General features: G+C 46.3%; 1 protein-coding gene across 6 annotated transcripts in view; it reads left to right on the top strand.

Annotated features, from left to right (window-relative positions):
* The first annotated feature begins 12,072 nt into the window (after positions 1 to 12,072).
* The window catches only part of SACM1L (SAC1 like phosphatidylinositide phosphatase), a 423,363-nt gene continuing 414,932 nt past the window's right edge, over positions 12,073 to 20,503 (top strand). For 2 of the 6 annotated variants that reach the window (XR_012799181.1, XM_075586288.1), the window contains exon 1: positions 12,073 to 12,381. Coding sequence is in view for 4 of the 6 variants with exons in the window: in XM_075586288.1 (XP_075442403.1) it covers positions 12,353 to 12,381 (29 nt within the window). In the remaining 2 variants the exon portion in view is untranslated. The remainder of the gene's footprint in view (positions 12,382 to 20,503) is intronic. The other 4 variants (XM_075586287.1, XM_075586286.1, XM_075586285.1 and 1 more) reach the window with 4 other exon arrangements.

Below are 20,503 nucleotides of genomic sequence, written 5' to 3'. Positions count from 1 at the left end.
GATTCAGATGCCCGGTCCAGTTACATTGTGTAAGGAATCCACACCTCAGTTTACTGCTTAGCTTGCCTCACAGACCTGTGCAGTCCTGGAACACTCCCTCTGGTATCTACTGCAGCTGTGCAAGCTATCACTGCAACCTAGCCTTGTACTCACTCATTGGAGCAGTGCCTTCACACCCTCCTCCGGGGATTGGCCCGCTGGCCTTTAAGTACTGCATCCCCACAATCCTTCTTGGCCGAGCATAACCCTTCCTGGTTTTCACAAGTGTTCTGCCACAAGCCCTATGGCTTGGCTCTGTTGTGTTCTAATCTTTCTAGTTCTATTCCCTAGTTCACGCAGAGTTCTGTTCCTGTCTCCTGTGCTGAAGCGGAGTACTCTCCTTGTTGACTTCAGCTTCCTGTTTCCTGAGACCGGCTGCTAGTCTCACGCAGCGGTCAGTTCCTGTCTCCTGTGCTGAAACGGAGTACTCTCCTTGTTGACTTCAGCTCCTTGTTTCCTGAGACCGGCTGCTAGTGTCACGCAGCGGTCTGTTCCTGTCTCCTGTGCTGAAGCGGAGGTTTCCCCAGTGTTGTCTTCAACTCCCTGGTTCCTGGGGCCTGCTGATCATTCTCTATTGCAGAGGCCGTGTCCTGGTTCCTGTGCTGAAGCGGAGGATTCTCCAGCCCGCTCAGGACTCTTGCGCTGAAGCACTGATCTACCACTGCTGCCAGGCGGTGTGCCCACTCCGGTCAACCTATCACTCCCTGAGACCAGTACCATGGGCCATGGTCGCCGCACGCGCCGAGTCCACTCCCGCGCTCCTTAGCTGAAGCGGGGAACTCCTGACTACCTGTTGCCGAACTTCTGCTTGAACATTTACCCTGATGTCTCCAGTCCTGACCCTGGCTTGTCCAGTGACGATGCTGCCTTCTCCAGTCCTGACCCTGCTACGTATGACTACGAACTGTGCAATCCAGATCAGCCTGCGCGGTCTAAGGTCGGTGCTTTTACAACCCCACCTCAGCCACGTGGTCCGACCCAGGTTTGTGGCGAGCACAACCGTGACACATTGGTAGCACCGGCGCTCATGCACAAAGTCTGCCTGCTTGGCCACAATCCCCCAGGCAGAAGACTTTGTCCTCCAGGTTGGGGTAGCAGAGGAGTGATTTGCTGACTTGCTCACCCAGTTGGTGGGTGCTGCTGTAGGAAGCTGGACCTACTTGCTATACTGTGGTCGGGTGGTTACATACTCACCTGCCATGTGAGCTGCTTCTTTGTGGTTAGCTGGCGTGTGGTCAATCATCCATTCACGTACTTCTGACAGTCACTTTTGGTAAAACTGCTCCCTGATCAGCAAATCAAGCAGTTCTTTGTGGGTGGGAGCTTTGCACCCCTCTACCCACCGGGTACTCGTGTGGACTAACCTGGCCATGAATTCCATATAAGTGGAAGTGCGAGAATTCTAATTGGGTTCTGAACCTTATACCTAACAAGTGCAGCCAATCTCTCCATGGGAATAACTTTTCCCACCTATCTCAGAGACTTGAAGTCTTTCAACTCCGAACTTTTGTAGACATTGTGGCATCAAGCCAGCAGGATGCCTTAGAAGTCCGGAGCAGCATATCCTCAGCTCATTTACAGTGAGTCACTACACGCATACTAAGTGAAGTGCTATAATAAACGTTATAAAAATTGAGTTATGGTCGTTTCATATGTTCCTATCTGAACTACGCGCACTGCCACTTTCAGAGTGCTAGGAACTTCCTAACAGAAGTTAGCAATTAGCTGCTTTTTATTCTCTAAGCGCTGGATTTAGAAACATTTTCACTCTTGCCACCTTATACCTGGTGGGAGAGACTCCAAATCCTTATACTGGGTTTTGGGAATTTGTGCATATATCGGGGGACCCTTCAATGTGATTTGTCCCCCTTCCCCGTCTTACTGTTCTGGTCTGTGCTGAAGCAGGGAGACCTGGCGGTGAGCCGCCTAACTGCTTCCTAGGAAGGATTTTGTCCGGTGGTCTATGTCTTCATGTCCCCAGGAATCTGGTACTATTCCTGGGTACATTTTCGGGGTAGCCAGCAACTCTGGTCCCCTTCTACCTAAACACACACTGACAACATTTTTACCGTAAAACCCCACATGAAACTCACACCCTGTGAATCTCCACTGGTTGGCATTCTTGGAACAGTAAAACACACACAAATCTTTTATTACAATACAGTTCACATGCCATAACTGGGATGACGAGCTGACACTTCAAACTCCCAATATGGCTCAGGGGCACCCAGGCGGGCATAATACCTTTATTATTGGCCTGGGTACCCCCTCACCGTCATATCCATGCTCCACAACGCAGAATAAGGGTACAAGGGCCCACCTTCCATGGGTTACAACTGACCTTATAGCCCTCTACCAGTTCAGTGATGCCTTGCCAAGGATCTCAACAACAACAGATGCCTGCGGAACATGTGCACAAGGCAAACAAGGCATGCAAAAGCACAATTACTCTGACAATCTCCTCCAGAATATATCAAACCCAGCTAACTTCTGGAAGGTTATCAACAACACATTCCAGCCTTCTAACCATCAACAGGTGAACAGATGATCAGATGATCGATGCCGCCACAACTCCTGTGTACGCAGACTCACCAGGAAGTGGTTGAAGATTAAAAAACTTTATTCGGCTACATAAAACAGATACCTTGACAGACAAACTAGAGACCTCCTCCTCCCATGCGTTTCAAGCAAGACTGCTCTTTCTCAAGGAGTGTGACGTATGTGAAGGAAGGGCACTATTTAAACCCGTCCTTCATCAATTAACTGTTGATAATTATCACTTAAATACAATATATGCAATTTTTGACCAAAACCATTCTTAACAGCATTTAGTATAGATTTTACATGATAATGTATGGCATTTACACATATACCTATGTCTATATTTTATTTTCCAGACAATTATCATATTAAGTCTATTTCAATTAATTTAACTTGGATACAGCCTTATCCCTGTAAAGCGTAAGGTAGTCATCGACCAGTGAGCACAATATTTATGGTGAAAAAAAGCATATAGAACCATACAGACATACCCTGCATTAACGTACACAATGGGACCGGAGCATGTATATAAAGCGAAAATGTACTTAAAGTGAAGCACCACCTTTATTCCACTTATCGATGCATGTACTGTACTGCAATCGTCATATATGTGCATAACTGATGTAAATAACGCTTTTGTAACAGGCTCTATAGTCTCCCCGCTTGCGCACAGCTTTGGTACAGGTAGGGAGCAGGTATTGCTGTTCAGGACGTGCTGACAGGCGCATGCGTGAGCTGCCATTTTCATATTGAGCGATATGTACTTACTCGCAAGTGTACTTAAAGTGAGTGTCCTTAAACCGAGGTATGCCTGTATACATGTGACATATGATTATAACATAAATGTCATAAATGTCTATTTGTCTTAAAATAAAACAAATACATAACATCTGATATTCATTATAGGCATTAAAGCAATGAAGATCAAAATTATATATCAATTTTATCAAACCACTATCACATTCATAAACTGTATTACTTTTAAACCAGATTAACAAGCAGTATAAACAAGGGGGTGGAGGGGTGGGGGAGGGAAAGGGGAAGGGAGGAGAGAAGAAGTGGAAGGAGAAGGGGAAAGGAAGGAAGAATTGTGGTGTAAATCGACATATCAAGACACAATTGTATTGAAAATCATAGAAAGATTTTGAGATCCCATTCTGTATTAAGCCCTTTGGGCATTAATGTATCAATAGTAAATATCCAAAATGCCTCCCTCTGGTGCAATATTCTGGATCTGTCACCCCCACGATTGTGGGGCTTAACATGTTCCAGAACAATACACTTGAAATTTTTGAGAGTACCAATTTGGCATTGTGTGAAATGACATGAGACAGGATGTGTAACGTCCTTGTTTCTAATGTGTCCAATATGATTTTAAATTTACGTGTGGTTAGACCAATATATTTGTTACATCCGCAAGTGATCATGTAAATCACATGGTCTGTGTTACAATTTGCGAATGAAAGAATTTTATACTCTTTAGTTAAATCACTGTTAGTAAAACTTGAGGTTTTCTGAACATATGGACACATTTTGCACTTCCCACATTGAAAACATCCTCGTAATTCAGGAAATTTTTTACGTTTGTTACAATTTTTTGTATCCGAGATCATACTTGGTGACACAATGTTACCCAATGTATGAGCTTTTTGAAAAACAAATTTAGGATCCAAGGAAACCATATTTTTTAGGAGAATATCTGTATTAACAATGGCCCAATGTTTCCTAATGATTGATTTTATATTTGTAGCCTGATGGCTATATTGCGTAATAAAGAATGGGGGTTCACATTTGTCTTGATCGTATATTTTGCCTTTTTGTTTAGTATGAGAGAAAGTAGAGATCTGGATTGATAAGCTCTTCTCTTGATCTCTCCCTCGCTTTAATGTAAGCTTGTCGCACTCCTCTAGGGTCATAGCCCCTTTCTGAAAATCTCTTAATGAGGTCATTAGAGCTATTGTCAAAATCCTCCACTGTAGAACAGTTCCTGCGCAAACGCAGGAACTGTCCATATGGTAATCCTTTCAGTAAATTTGGGCTAAGACAACTGGAAGCATGCAAAAGTGTATTCCTTGAATGTGGTTTGCGGTATATGTTGGTATATAAAGCCTGCTTTCCTTGCACTCTATGTGAGGCGTTTTCACAGTTCATCACTGTGAAATTCACCCTAGTACTGCTGTGTCTGGCAGTCTTATGTTGCAGTGTCTGTACCACCATTATCACTGTATGTGCCAGCTTTATTATTCAGGCACTTTTACTTCAACACACTTAAGTCTCTATTGCAGTGCGCAGTGCTGGTTAATCTAGCAAGGAAGCTGGATATTTAATCCGTTGGCCACCCACTTGTGAACAACTATATACTCCTACTACTCGGTCTCACCGTTGCTCCAGAGGGGTTAATACCCTGACTCTTAGCATCCCCTGTCCTCTGTATCCCACCAACATTAAGTGGTCATCTGGGATAGCATGACTTTATAATTAAAGACACGGATGCCAGATAACTTTGATTTAATATATTGTTAATTCACATTACACATTACTTTGGTAATATATGTTTTAAGGAAATTTATTAAAAGTTAATTTTTACACTAGTTTGGTGTGCATATAAGTGAATTCTTTTAGGGTGCACATCCAATTTGTGTTTCCCTTCACTTTTTCTGATATGTTGGCATATACCTGAAGATCTAAACCAGGCCTGAACAACTTGCGGCCTGGGGGCTGCATGCGGTCGGCGTCACTCACTGTGCGGCCCGCGGCGGCGGCTCTCCTCCTCCTCCGCTCTCCTCCCTCCCCCAAGTCCGCTCTCCTCCTCCTCCGAGTCAGCTCTCCTCCTCCTCCCTCCCCCGAGTCCGCTATCCCTCTCCGCCACGAGCCCGCTCTCCCCCTCCTCCCCCCCAGCCCGCTCTCCCCCTCCTCCCCCCCAGCCCGCTCTCCCCCTCCTCCCCCCCAGCCCGCTCTCAAGACTGCACGCTCTTGCAGTGCGGCATTTCCGGTGCCCGCTGCTTGCAATCTCGCGCAGTCCTGCCTGCTATGCCGCCATGATCTGAGGTGCAGGGGGGTGAGGGGAGGTGCAGGGGCTGATGTGAGGTGAGGAGGTGCAGGGGGGTGATGTGAGGTGAGGAGGTTCAGGGGGTGATGTGAGGTGCAGGGGGTGATGTGAGGTGCAAGTGGATATGTGCAGTGGGGTGATGTGCAGGGGAGGTGATGTGAAGGGGGGTGATGTGCAGGGGGGGTGATGTGCAGGGGAGGTGATGTGAAGGGGGGGTGATGTGCAGGGGGGTGATGTGCAGGGGGGTGATGTGCAGGGGGGTGATGTGAAGGGGGGGTGATGTGAAGGGGGGGTGATGTGCAGGGGAGGTGATGTGAGGTGTAGGGGGTGATGTGAGGTGCAGGGGGGTGATGTGAAGGGGGGGGGTGATGTGCAGGGGAGGTTATGTGCAGGGGAGGTGATGTGCAGGAGGGGTGATGTGAGGTGCAGGGGGGTGAGGTAAGGTGCGGTGCAGGGGGGTGAGGTGCAGGGGGGTGATGTGCAGGAGGGGTGATGTGCAGGAGGGGTGATGTGCAGGAGGGGTGATATGCAGGAGGGGTGATGTGCAGGGGAATTATGTGAGGTGCAGGAGGGGTGATGTGATGTGCAGGGGAATGATGTGAGGTGCAGGGGGGTGAGGTGCAGAGGGGTGATATGATGTGCAGGGGGGAGAGTGATGTGAGGTCCAGGGGGGGGGAGAGTGATGTGAGGTGCAGGGGGGGAGAATGATGTGAGGTGCAGGGGGGAGAATGATGTGAGGTGCAGGGAGGGTGGGATGTGTGTGGTGTGCAGGGGGGTATTGTGTGTTTGATGTGGAGGGGGAGTATTATGTGTGTGGGTGAGGGGGAGAGATGGGGGTATGAGAGATAGATGGGGAGTATCGCAAAGGTTGATAGTGAGGGGTTCTGGGGGAGATATGAGGATGATGATGAGGGGTGCTGGGGGAGATAAATGAGGATGATGATGAGAGGTGCTGGAGGAGAGATGATGATGATGATGATGATGATTATTATTTTACCCGTGCGGTCCAAATTTTTTTTCCTTGGAGCAGTTCGGCCCTTCTCGCTTTACGAGTTGTGCAGGCCTGATCTAAACCTACATAAAGACACAAGTCCAAGAACTGTATGTGGTGATGGTGAAAGTATTGTATTGTATGTCTTTATTTATATAGCGCCATTAATGTACATAGCGCTTCACAGCAGTAATACATGTGGTAATCCAATAAATAACAGATAATATAAATAACAGATCATAGGAATAAGTGCTTTAGACATTAAGGAAGAGGAGTCCCTGCTCCGAGGAGCTTACAGTCTAATTGGTAGGTAGGGAGAACGTACAGAGACAGTAGGAGGGAATTCTGGTAAGTGCGTCTGCAGGGGGCCAAGCTTTATGTGCCATGTGTAGGATAAATTATGTGTTAGTGTTGAGATATGAAAAAAGGGCATGCAGTTGAGCGACTGCGCCTGACCATACAATCAGCAGGTCATCAATATAACGGTGATATGTGATGATGTGATGCGATAGGGGTTTCTATCACCAAACATGTGGGTTTGTTCCCACCACCCCATAAAGAGGTTGGCATAGGAAGGCGCAAATGATGCGCCGGTCAAATTCAAACAGAGAGGAGTCGGGATTTCGTACCACGAATTGATGTAATGTACAGAATGTGAGTGTACATCTATATGTGTTTTTAATGTCCAATCTTTGAATATATTATTGAGATATACTGCACAATTAGTATTTCTTTATCCTCTTGAGTATACAACAACGGATGGGAAGGATTTACTAACGAAGGGGTTTCATGTTCGGAGTTCCTGACCTATTGCTCTATTCAGAGAGAGGAAAGTGTCTCTGTACTGCCTTATTGAAAAGGAGAAAAGTGTGAGTGTGATTGTTCATCACTTAACAATACTACTCTGGTTGAAATTGTACCACACTATGTTGTTTTTATTGTGTCTTCTATGATTCCGATGTGAACACTGGCACTCCCCTGACCTCTTGAAGAACATCTGTTCTGGGGCCCCTACTCTTCTCAGTGTTCATCAATGATCTTCCCACAGCTTGTAAGGAAGCTTCAATACACATGTATGAAGATGACACAATCCTATATGCACACAGCCATAGCCTCTCCGACCTTGAAAACATACTTCAGTCTGACTTTTTGAGACTTGAAAACTGGATTTTTCAAAAACAAACTGTTTTTAAACACTGACAAGACTGTAACAATGGTATTTAGTGTCACGAAAAGGGGGTGGCTGGCCCGGTAATAAAGGGGCTACACCCCAGCTGGCCACCCCTACCATCGTGTGGGAGGTGAGGGGTTAACTGTGAGAATGGTTCACATGTATTTCTATTACCCTGCCTCAGTACAAAGTGTATTACCCTTTAGTTGCAATGTATTTTCCCAATTACATGTGTTTTTACCCTTACAGTACATACACTGGGATAAGGTCGGGAGGGAAAGGGTTAACTGTGTATGTTTATGGCCCTTTGTTCCCCTTCCTGCCTTTTCACCCCCCACTTGCAACACTGTCCCATAGGTCGCCATTGGAGCTCCATAGAAGTCTATGGAGATGTAAAGGTTTTTGGCCCGATACCTAAGAAGACCAGCAGGTGGAGCCCGAGAGGACGAGCGGAGCTTCCCCATTGAAATGAATGGCGCAATACATTTCAATATATTTCAATGGGAATACCTCGAGTCCGCTCTCCAGGAACTGAGTTGGCTGCCGGTCAAACCGCAGTATCCGAAAATAACAAACTCAAAGAAAGAGCTTTGATCGTAAATTGCCGTGGGAACTCAGTTACGGCGAAGTTCACAATCAATTAAAGTTGGTACCTCCGGTTCTGGGGCAACTAGCAATAAAATTATTTTTGCCCCTAGCTCGTGGGGACACCCTCAATCGACCCCAACTGAGTCCGAGAAAGGTTCGCGCCTACCACGAGAGTCGCCGCCATTGAGCACAATGGCGGAGAAAAGCCGCTAGGTTAAAACGGCTAAGGGGCCTATGCAGAGAGCAGCGCTATTTCGAAATTCGCCATTTTTTGGAGAAAATCGCACAGAAAACAGCAGAAAATGGCGAGTTCCGAAAAACGCGCCAATTTTTCTTTTCTATTTGTAAAACTCGCCTCGCGGCTGGCGAGAACCTCAATCTCGCCAGTTTTAAAAATATCCTAATGCAGAGAGCCGCGAACGGCATCTAGCGGCTGTTCGCGCCAATAAAATGGCGCGATTGTCTCCTTTTTGCCTCGCCAGAAAAAATTGGCAAGAAGCTGCCGCTCGCGGCCATTGCAATGGGAAAAAAAAGGCGCAAATTTGTTTTTACACGTTTCTGAAGCGCGCATCTCGCCAATTTAAACTCGCCACACGCATCCATGTTAAACATAGCAGAATTCGCACTTTTCTGCATATGGAGAATAAAACTCTCCAAAAAAGCTACTTTTTACTAAATTCGCCATTTTTAAAATTCGCTGCTCTCTGCATAGGCCCCTAAGTGTAAAACTGTATAAATTTGAAATCCATACCTCAGGTTCGGTGAGGGCTAGAGGACTGAGATTCGGCCACCAGGTAGGCATGCTTGCGGCATGATTGCATGGCAATTTCCAGCCCTCTCAGACTAACCGAACGGAGAGTATTTCATGTGTAAAGTTACGGTTACCGCCATTGGTCGCCACTAGGGGAAAAAGCAGCTAGGTTTTAAAATGCGAAGTGTAAAAGTGTATAAACCTGAAACCATTATCTCCGGTTCGGTAAGGGCTAGAGGACTGGGATTTGGCCACCCTGCAGTCATAGCTCCGGCATGATTGCATAGCAATTTCCAGCCCTCTGCGACCAACCGAACGGAGTATGGTTAACTGTGTAAAGTCTGGTTGCTGCCATTGACTCCAATGGCAGAGTGAAATGCACTGATTTCCCATTGACTTCAATGGCAGAGAAAACCCCATTGTTCCCTACGGGGAATTAAAGGTGAAAGTTGTAACTCCGGATTGGTGGGTCGTACGAAGCTGAGATTTAGCCACCATGTAAAGTCACCTCCGGCATGAGGACATTGCAAATTTCAGCTGTCTCGGACCCACCGAACGGATTATATTTAGGTATAAAGATTGTGAAATATATACTGTATTTTATGCCAACTCTAAAGCCTGCGAAAGTTACTGGCCCATAAGGTATGTTAATGGCCAGGGGGCAACAGTGTGTTTACAGGGAAAACCCTGATCAAAGGCTCCCCCATCCTGATTAAGTATGCTAGGGCGGGGAAGAGCAGGATGTGGGTACTTGTATTAAGTGCCATACTTCACACCTCTGGACAGAGTTTCCCGGCCCAGATATCCAAAAGGCAGATTTTGAGACGCCAGCTTGTTGGAGTGGGGCTAAGGAAATGGTTCTCTGGCTAGAGGTAGGCCAACCTCCTGTGGGCAGGTACGATCTTGCTTCCAGGTAATTGTTCTCCAATGCCTGAGTTCCAATGTTAGGAATAGAGCCCAAATCCCATAAAAACGATTGCAAGCTCTATACCCTTTGTCTTTTCGTGTCTTCGTTATTCCATCTGAATGATACATGATGCCTGATGAACTGCTAACCTGAATCCTGGTTATTTCATTGTCCCTTCCCTAAGTAAGTGTGTATATTCCGTTTGTTATTTGTCCAATATTGTGTGTCCACCTGTCTTTTAAGGAATAAAATCTCTTTATTATATCAGTCGTATTCAATTCAACCCAGTTATTTTGGTGTATATTATAACCCTGTAAGCTACCGTGACATTTAGGACCAAGACTACATTTTTAAAGCTTCCAGTGACCGAGCTCCAGATCAGAACCAACGCTAACACCACCCTAACTCCTGTTACTGGTTTTAAATACCTGGGCATATGGTTTGATTCCAACTTAACATTCGGGATGCACATTGATACCGACATCCAAAACCTAATGCCAAACTAGGTGTACTTTACAGGAACAAATCCTCCCTAAGTCTGCTGGTCAGAAAGCGTATCGCACAGCAGATGCTAATGCCAATTATCGACTATGGAGACATAGTATATGGCTCGGCACCCATCTATCTGAACAAGCTCCTCACCCCTACCACATGCAGCACTTATCATCTGAGATCGGACTCCAAAAGACTGATCATGGTCCCAAGGGTCAACAAAGTATCTGGCCTCTCCTCCTTCTCTTACTGTGCACGACAAAACTGGAACAACCTACCGGAGACTCTCACATCCACCACCAGTTTAAGTTATTTCAAAACTAAGACTGTCTCACATTTTAATCTTGTATAGTATTGTATTGTATGTTTTTATTTATATAGCGCCATAAATGTACATAGCGCTTCACAGTAGTAATACATATTATAAAAATAACAAATAATATAAATAACAGATCATGGGAATAAGTGCTTCAGACATACTGTAAAGGTAAAATTAAGGAAGGAGTCCCTGCTCCGAGGAGCTTACAATCTAATTGGTAGGTAGGGAGAACGTACAGAGACAGTAGGAGGGAATTCTAGTAAGTGTATCTGCAGGGGGCCAAGCTTTATGTATTATGTGTCCTGTAACTGTTACATACACCTATAATATATATTTTCTTTAACCGTGCATGCAATGTCTTGTATATAATGTATACCCTGTTCACCTATGTAACTGTATTTGTAACCATGTATTATTAGTCTTAACTCTATGCCCAGGACATACTTGAAAACGAGAGGTAACCCTCAAAATATTACTTCCTGGTAAAATATTTTATAAAGAAATTATATACCAGGGGTGCGCAAACTGGGGGGGGGGGGATTTTTTCTGGGGTGGTGGGGGGCGTGGGCGGTTGCAGAGGCCCCCGGGGGATCGCGTGAGGCCCCTGCAACATCAGCCGGCCATGGCAACACAGCATTAAATGATGCCGCGGGACCATGTGACGTGGATGCAAGATTGGGAGGAGGAGGGGGGGGAGAACCGGGGCAAGCAGGACAGGGGGGCACAGCAGCAAAAGTAGGCGCTCCCCTGTTATATACCACTTGTACTGCATAGTACAGATGATACAATAATATTCACATTGTGATGTATATCAGTGCATAGTAGGATACTAATGTGGATGTATGTGACCTTCCGTCAGGCTGCATTAATCCGTCACCATCATCTGCTGTAAAATTCATGAAGTCAATCAACACGAAGTTTGTATATGAAAGAAAAAAAGAAATGTTGTTATATCACGGGGGCTCAGAGAACAAAAGAAACATGGTTAAAATCGTGAGCTGGAGCAGTGTACTAATATACTTTTGCTACTGTATTTATGGAGAGGAATTAAAATGCAACAGCATTAGAGATGGGATTTGCACGTTTTCAGAGGCTGGGTCCACTTCACCTTTAGTTGCTACCTTCATCCGACTGTGACTAAAACCGGAAGAGCCCCATCGAGTCACCGCTTTCTGGTGAAATATGTCCTCTGCTGCGCTCCGTCCTTCTGTTGCCGTCCTTCAAATGCTGTTCCTGTACTGTCAGGCAGCGTTCTCGTCACCGCCAGTGCCGGGGACACGTCACAGGAGGGCGGGCGAGTGCGAGGGTGAATCGAATGACATATTCAGCTGAACAGAACGCATTCAGTAGCACACCGTGTTTTCATATACACACACTCTCCCATACTATATAGACTGTGTGCGTGTATATATATTTATATCACACACACACACTTACTTATAACGTGCCTGTGAGCTGGTGCCCGCGTTCGTACAGGACGGCACATCCGGGAGGGCGGAGGACCATGGCGATGGCCTATGAAAAACTAAAACTGTGAGTACCAGGAAATCTCTGTCCTCTCTCCGTATATATGTTACACATTACCAAGCGCAATACCCGTGACTTTTATCAGGCACCCTGACGGAGGTCCCTTTGAGGACCGACATGTTGATTGTCTGTATGGACTTTTAACTACACTTTTTCCTTGCTATCGAATGGTACTGCATTCTTCGTCTAGCGTGACCCCATGATGCAAGTCATGGTTATTGCGTGTATATATTAGTTATTTGCATGCTAGCACACTCAATTGGTATGCCAATTGTCTACTGTTCAGAGGTCTGTGTATATATTCCTCAGAGAAGGTCCCTTTTACGTTGACCGAAACGTTGTCTTTTTAATGTACTTTTTTCACTAATACACCGTTTAGGCTGCCGCAGACGTCACCAACTCTCCAAGCATGTGTGCAGGCTGTCCTGCATAATTTTGCAAGCGAGACTGAAGTGTCATTTGACCCTTCAGCGTGCTCGAAAATAAATTTTGTCTGTCTCCCCAAGCTTGTGAGAGCGTACGTGCACGCTCGCGCCTCGTGTGCGTGGCCGTACAAATTGATTTTAAATTAAGTGAGTGGGCCAAGCATGCTCAGTGACAGCGTGGACGCTGCCTTAAGCTTGTAATATAGTACGCATACGGCGTTGCACAAGGCGCGCCCGTTTAGTTTCTATAGGGGAAGCAGTGCCGCGTGCTGCTTGGAGTCGTGGTTATGACGTCACAGTGTTAGGCCGCACTGTGATTGGCTCACAGCGTCACATGGCGTGGCAACAGAGTGAGAATAAAATGTTATTGTATTTCCTCTGATCTGCCACGCCGTATGTGTAATTTATTATTTATTAAAAAAAAAAAAAACATTGGTAAAAATAAAATATTTATTAATATTGGACACACACACATTTCAGGGCCGGTAACGGCGCCAACTCATTCTATTCCCCGTCTTCCCCACTGTCGGCCGGATGCACTCTCACTGATTAACCTCAGCCAATTATAAGTGCCGCGCGTGCTCACGGCGTAGCGCATGCGGCCACTATATAACAGCCCTTATACTTCATCACGTTATGTGATGTCTCTTGATATTCGGATTTATACAGTATTGTATATTTATATTATTCTTATGGGACATGCACCACCCACTTTTTTGCGTTGGGAGTGCCAACTGATATATACACACATTACCGGGCAGCAGAACAGCAAAAAAACGAGGCAGCACTCGGAGGCAAGTATGCCAAAAAATTTATTATAACAGACACACAAGACCGAAGTTTCGATCCCACTGAGGGATCTGATTCTTGGGGGTGTACAGTGAAGCCTGTGCCTTACCGTGACTATACTTTATACCAGCGTGTATCCATTTACCTAAAATCAATAAAGACATTAATTAGTACCGCATGATGTAGGTCCTGATCGCCAAACTCTTTCCCTCGGCCATCTTGGATCAGCCGGAACTCCGGTGAATGCTCTGGAGTGTGCGTCAGTTGTAGACTATAACAGCTGATCGAGCGCCCCGTCCTACGTTGCTGAGGCAATCTGGATAACTCAAGTAAACAGCGCAACCCGGTTTCAGTGCTGCTAGCAACTTCTGTGGAGAGGCGTCAGGGAGCATACAACAGCGTAACTTACATACCACCAGGGAAGTATAGGGAAGAGTGCATATAGTGAATGGACAGTGAAGGAACACAAAGGGTAAAAGGAGGATGAGCGTAAACCTCTGTAAAAACGAGAGAAACACAGTGGACCTGTAAGCACAAATGCACACAATGTAACAAGATGAAAAACACAGTTGAAAGCAGGAGCCAGAAATAAAGTGCCAAACACAATCTGGAGAACCTAATATAAGGTGGGACAAGTCAAAGCGTACATCTGCCGAAGGGCAGCCAAAGGGCGTGAGCCGTTTGCTGCCGTTCGCTGATGTTAGTTGATGTTAAAGTGATGTTGAAGCTGCTCTATTTCTATCTGAAACACATAAGCCCTTTATCCCCTGTACCCAATTTTCCAACTTTATCTGTCCATGAAATGTCTATGAATTACCTGTATAACCCTGTTGTTTTATCGTAACCATGTATTTTTTATAACTCTGTGCCAAGGACATACTTGAAAACGAGAGGTATCTCTCAATGTATTACTTCCTGGTAAAACATTTTTATAAATAAATATAAATAAAATAAATAAAGGTGCACAGGGCATATCCATGAAGCCATTTATAGATGGCAACCCAGATTGAGATCCTCATTCAGGTCCCTGGGCGACAGTCCCCAGTCTGTATATTGTTTTTGCTTCCAATTGCAACAAAAGTTTATTCCTGTCCACTCCACGAGTGGGGACATGTGCCTGTAAGATAGGCATACAGCTGAATGTCGCAAGACTATACTTCTCTTTAAAATGCCTGGCGACTGGTAGATGTTTCAGGTCGTCACCCGCATCTGCACCAAGGAGAGCTTTTCTGATAGTAGATCTGTGCATAGTGATGTGTTCGTTAAGCATTCTTGTGGCTTTACCCAGATAAAATAGTCCAGAGTGGCACCTAATGAGGTATAACACAAACTTCGACTCACAATTAAGAAAATACAACATTTTTATGGAATTGCCATTTGTAGAGTGGGATTGGCCCGGCATTAAAGGGGTTGCACCCCATATGTCCACCCCCTGAACTCACCTGGGAGGCAAGGGGTTAACTGGACTACGGTCCAGTAATGTGTTTTCACCCTGCTTCAGCACCCAAATGTGTATCCCCCTGTAACAATGTATTTCCCCCATTCCAGTGTCTGCACCAACACTCACACTGGGATCCATTCGGGAGGAGAAGGGTTAATAGTTAGGAAGTGATTATAGCCCTTTGTTCCATTTTTCCGCCTTTGCAGGCTCCATTTTGCAGTTCCCCATAGGCTGCCATGGCAGCTCCATACAGCCCTATGGGGATTCCGGCGATTTGGGCCCATTGTCAGAGAAGACATGCAGGTGGTGCCCGAGAGGAGGAGCAGCAGTTCCCCATTGTAAGTCAATGGAGCCATTCATTTCAATGGGATTCCTCGACGCCGACCTCCAGGAACGAGTTGGCAGCCATCCAGACCGCAGAAGCGGATACAATATCTAAAAAAAAGCTTTTCATCACATTAGTTCAAGTTCAAATACAAATGGTGTGGGAAACTTAAGTTCTAGGGCACCTAGGAATAAAATTCTTTTTGCCCCTAGACCCTAGGAACCCCCACACTCGACCACCACCGGGTTCGAGAATTAAGGACCCCCATAAAGGGTCGCGCTCGCCACGGGGTCGCGCCATTGACTCTAATGGCGGAGGTAAGAGCCGCGAGTGAAAACGGCTAAGTCAGAATGAGCAGAAACCCAGAACCCATAACTCCGGTTCTGTTCAACCGAGAGGGCTGAGATTTGGCCACCATGTAGTCCTAGTTTCGGCAGGATTGCATGGCAAATACCGACCCTCTCGGGCCAACAGAACGGAGTCAGGGTAATTGCAAAGTTTGGGTTTCTGCCATAGACTTGCATGGCGGAAAAAAGCCTCGTGTTCCAAAAGGACTTTTAAACTGTAATTTTGTATCTCCGGTTCGCTGGGTCGCAGCGAGCTGAAACTTGGCCACCATGGAGAGTCCCCTCCGGCATGAGGGTCTGGCAAGTTTCGGCCCGCTCGGCCCAGCCGAACGGATTATTTTAATATATATATGTATTAAGAACTGTACAGTATTTCAAAGCAGGGATAAAAGCCCGCGAAAGGTACTGGCTCTGTTTAATGTAAATGCTCAGGGGGCGACCCATTGTCTACAACAGACCCCCTGATCAAAGGCTCAGCCACTCTGGCTGTATACATTAGGGCGGAGAAAAGCAGGCCTTGAGTGGTCTGTAATTGCTATAATTCACACCTACAGACAAAGGGTTTCCTGGCCAGATCCAAGTCTGGTAGACTTGTAGGCGCCCTGACTTTTGTGTGGGGCTAAAGAAATGAGTCCCCAAGGGTCAGAAGTACGCATGTGCCAACTAGCTTGGGGGCATGATCTAATAATGTTCCCACGCTAGCTGGCAAGGAAGGATTGGATGCAGATAATTGTCCTCCAATGACTTGCACTAAATACCAAGGTATTGGATTGAAATCACATATAAACCAGTGTCACCCGTATGCCCAGTGTCTTCGATTTTACCAACTGCTTGATGTCTGATTGCTGTATGAATTGCCAATCCTGTACCTGATTGCTTCATTACCCAACCCTTAAGTAAGTGCTATTTCTTGTCTGTTATTTGTATCATCTTGTGTGTTCACCTATCTAAGGAATAAACTATCTTTATTATATCTAAGTCTTGTTCAATTCAACCCAGATATTTTGTGTATATTATATCACTAGCTACCGTGACAGGCTATATTTACTGGTGGCAGTGGCAGGATTGAATTGAACCTGTATTACAGTTTATTGCGGGATTCTATACTACAGTTGGAACTCGGATGAATTGCGAGTTCCTAAGGCTAATGATATTGGACACACAGTGTACAACATATAACACGAGATATAACACCACCTCACTGTTTTATACCTAACCCCTAAAAGCCTTGAACCATGACCGAGGGTGCCGGCTCATCTACAGTTCGGACCCGGGCTCAGATACGGGACAAGTGCCGCGAATATGGAGGGCAGAGATGTGATGCAGATGGAGAAGGCAATCAGAGACTACGAAGCCCGGCTTGCGGAGCCCCAAAGTACAGCTCCGATCGCCGTTTTGCCACCGCCCGGAAAGCCGGGAATGGACCCAGCTCCGGGACGGCAGAGCCCCGGGGAGGGAACGGGAGCACCTCCCGGGAGCAGTGCAGCAGGAGGGCGACCAGTCCGTTCACCCCGGAAATTATGGCGCTGCTTACCGCGTGGAGTGACAGAGGGACACCAGAGGAGCGGATGCGGTTCCTGGCAATGGCCGTGAACCGGCCCGCTTATTGTCCCCCTTCCTGCCAAGACCGAGATACTCCCAAGCTGGATCATCACAGCCTCGTCAAGTTTGTGGAAGCACCGACCAGATCGACAGCTTCTTAAAGAACTTTGAGACGCAGTGCCCGCGGTACAAGGTGCTTCCCCAGCACCGGGTGTCACGGTAGCTAGTGACGGGATAATATACACCAAATATCTGGGTTGAATTGAACACGACTTAGAAATAATATAGTTTATTCCTTAAAGAAGGAGAACACACAAGATGATACAAATAACAGACAAGAAATAGACACTTAAGTGAAGCAATCAGGTACAGGATTGGCAATTCATTCAGCAATACAGGTTCAAATGAAGACATCACGAAAGACACTGGGCATAGAGCTTACACTCGTTTATATGGAGTTTCGCTCCTATACCCTGGCATTGAGTGCAAGTCATTGGAGGACAATTATCTGCACCCAATCCCTCCTTGCCACTTTACTTGAGAGGCAAAGTAATACCTGCCCACTGGGTGGATATTATTCTAATCAGGGGTTTATTTCCCTGGCCCCCCTCCCACAAGGCCGGCGTCTGAAAGTCTGCTTGGGACAGGAAACCCTTTGTTCCAAGGTGTGAAACACAACACTTATCCCAAGTACCCACGTCCTGCTCTGTTTTGTTCCAGCATACACACGCAGGGTGGGGGAGCCTTTTGATAAGGGGTTTATTGTAGACCACTTGCTCCCCCCTGAGCATTAACATACCATATGGGCGCTAGCCTTTCCGGGCTTTTACCCTGGACCAAAAATACAATATATTCTTTAATATCTACATATATTAAAATAATCCGTTCTGTGGGTCTGAGCGGGCTGAAATTTGCCAGGTCCTCATGCCGGAGGAATCTTGCCACAGTGGCCAAATATCAGCCTTCCACGACCCCCAGAACCTGAGATACAAAAATACAGTTTAAAAGCACATTACAAGGTAGATAAGGGAGATTCCCTAATTGGGTGCTCTTAATCCATCCAGTGTTGCTATGAATTCTCAATTAGTAGCATAAAATGAGCAGGGTTCCCATCCCCATAAACACTAATTAGGCAATCTTCACATCTCAGGTTCCCAAAATAGAGAAAAATAATAGGAGTAACGTGTTCCAACTTGCAGGGAAAAAAAGCCTTCTAACCTGTCCGGTGAGTTGCTACTCCACCCGGCGGTCCCTCTCTGGGCGGGCTTCCGAATCTCCCGTTGCTGCACGTATCATTAGAGTGTATACTCTCACTTCCAGCTCAGTCTCCGGTGTGTTTCTTTAGTTGGGGGTAAAGGGTGGACCCTGCTCTGTGGCGTGCATCTGTCCCAATTGTAGAGTCCAAGGTAGAATAGTGGGAAACGAGCACTGCAATCAGGATCAGGCTGGAGACAAGGTGCTAATCAAAAGACTTTATTGCGGCATACAAGCCAAGTTAAAATAACATGAGGAGGGTCCTCTGACGCGTTTCGTCCGCTTGGGGACTTTATCAAAGAGTGATCTGTGGTAGCCGGACATCGCTATTTATAGCCCTTCCTCCCCACGTGCAGGTACGTAGCACCTCCCTCCAAACTCCGCTATTACAACAGTTGGTAAATACCTAATGTCTATTAGAGGTGGAGTGTCACGCACCCGCACGCTATGGGTGGACAGCAGATACTAAAACAAAGACAAACCATAATTTAAACACCCATCTACGTGCCCCAGTGCTAATACATATAAATTTAAATAAGGTGCATTTCCTTCTCCAATTGGACACATAGTGACGGCACAATATTACAGAGTATAGAAAAAAACAACCAGCGTGTCCGGTCTACCCATCAAACTGATGCAAGTAAACAATACTACAGACTTAAAAACATAAATGATGAACAAATAACCAAGAAAAGAATGCATACATTATAAATCCATCCATAATCAGATGTGTACAGGCGCATCTCAAATAAGATCAAGTCATTTACAGATAAGATAAGCCTGCACACATATGCACAAACTATAAACTAATAAGAATATAAATATCCCACCAAATAGAAGGGGGATATATCCTATGCAAGTGATATGCAATCCCAAAGATATACACACACACCTAACTATATCCTAACTTAAAAAACTAAAAACTGAAAGAAAAAAGGAAGTAAAGAAAAATAATAATATAAAAAGAAATAATAATAAGATAAAGAAATTAACAAAATTGACCTAGAAAAGTAAAGAAAAATACTAATCATAAAATCCAATAAACTCCTATGTCAACAAAGTAAAATAAAATGAGAAAAAGAAGGATCAGAATGAACATATACAATCAGTTAATGTGAAATGTTCCACACTATTTTACCATAATCTTAACTTGACCAATATATATAGTATATAAATATAGACATAATCCATATCACGACCCGCTTACCCCCTCCCTGAGCACGGCGCTCGAGCATCTCCGCTCTGGACTCAGCAGCCTCTTGCGGGAGGAAGTTCCCCGGCGGCGGAGAAGCTCCGGAACGACCCCGGTGCTCGAACAACTCCACCTTGGATTCAGCAGCTTCTTGCGGGAGGTAATCCAGCAGCCGCGGAGGAGTTCCGGCAGAAGCGGCGGTGTTACTACTGCAACAGAGCGGGCCACATCAAAGCCCGAATCCCGGACCGTGCGCGGTCGGACAAAGGAGCTCCTCAGGGCCAGTGCTCATGAGCTGCGGAAAAGGTGACCAGTCTAGCGGCATCCTCCGATGGCTCCCGCCCAGCCGGGGCAACAACCCTTCGCGGGACGTCCCCTGGAGAGCCTGGCAGGGCTGCATCGGCAACAGCGGCGGACATCCATCTGATACCCGGCGGAGAGGCGGCCGGAGCAGATCTTTTCCGGCCATCAGCAGCGGTGCTCGGCAAGCGGTCGGCTTGCTACAACAAGATGCTGTGGTACCCTTGGCCCGACCTGATATGGTCCGGCCAGTGGAAGTGCTCCCAGGACGCGGGATGCAGGCGGCGGCGGTGGCGGCTGAAGAGCCGCGATTCCGGCAAAGTGCTGGAGCTTTTCTGAGTGGGGGAGGTATAGGGTTTGCGGGAGGGGGTTGTTTTACCTGATTTGGATGGAATAGAGTTTCTCCACGAGGACCTGGGACCCATATCCTGCACCGTTTTCCCTGTGCCGAACCCGGGAGCTGTTGCTGCAGTTGCCCGGAGCTCACCGGCCAAGATGACGCCGGCGGCGGCC

This window comes from Ascaphus truei, chromosome 2 (genome assembly GCF_040206685.1).
Source record: "Ascaphus truei isolate aAscTru1 chromosome 2, aAscTru1.hap1, whole genome shotgun sequence".
Taxonomy (NCBI): Eukaryota; Metazoa; Chordata; class Amphibia; order Anura; family Ascaphidae; genus Ascaphus; species Ascaphus truei.
This window is presented reverse-complemented; position numbering and strand designations above follow the sequence as displayed.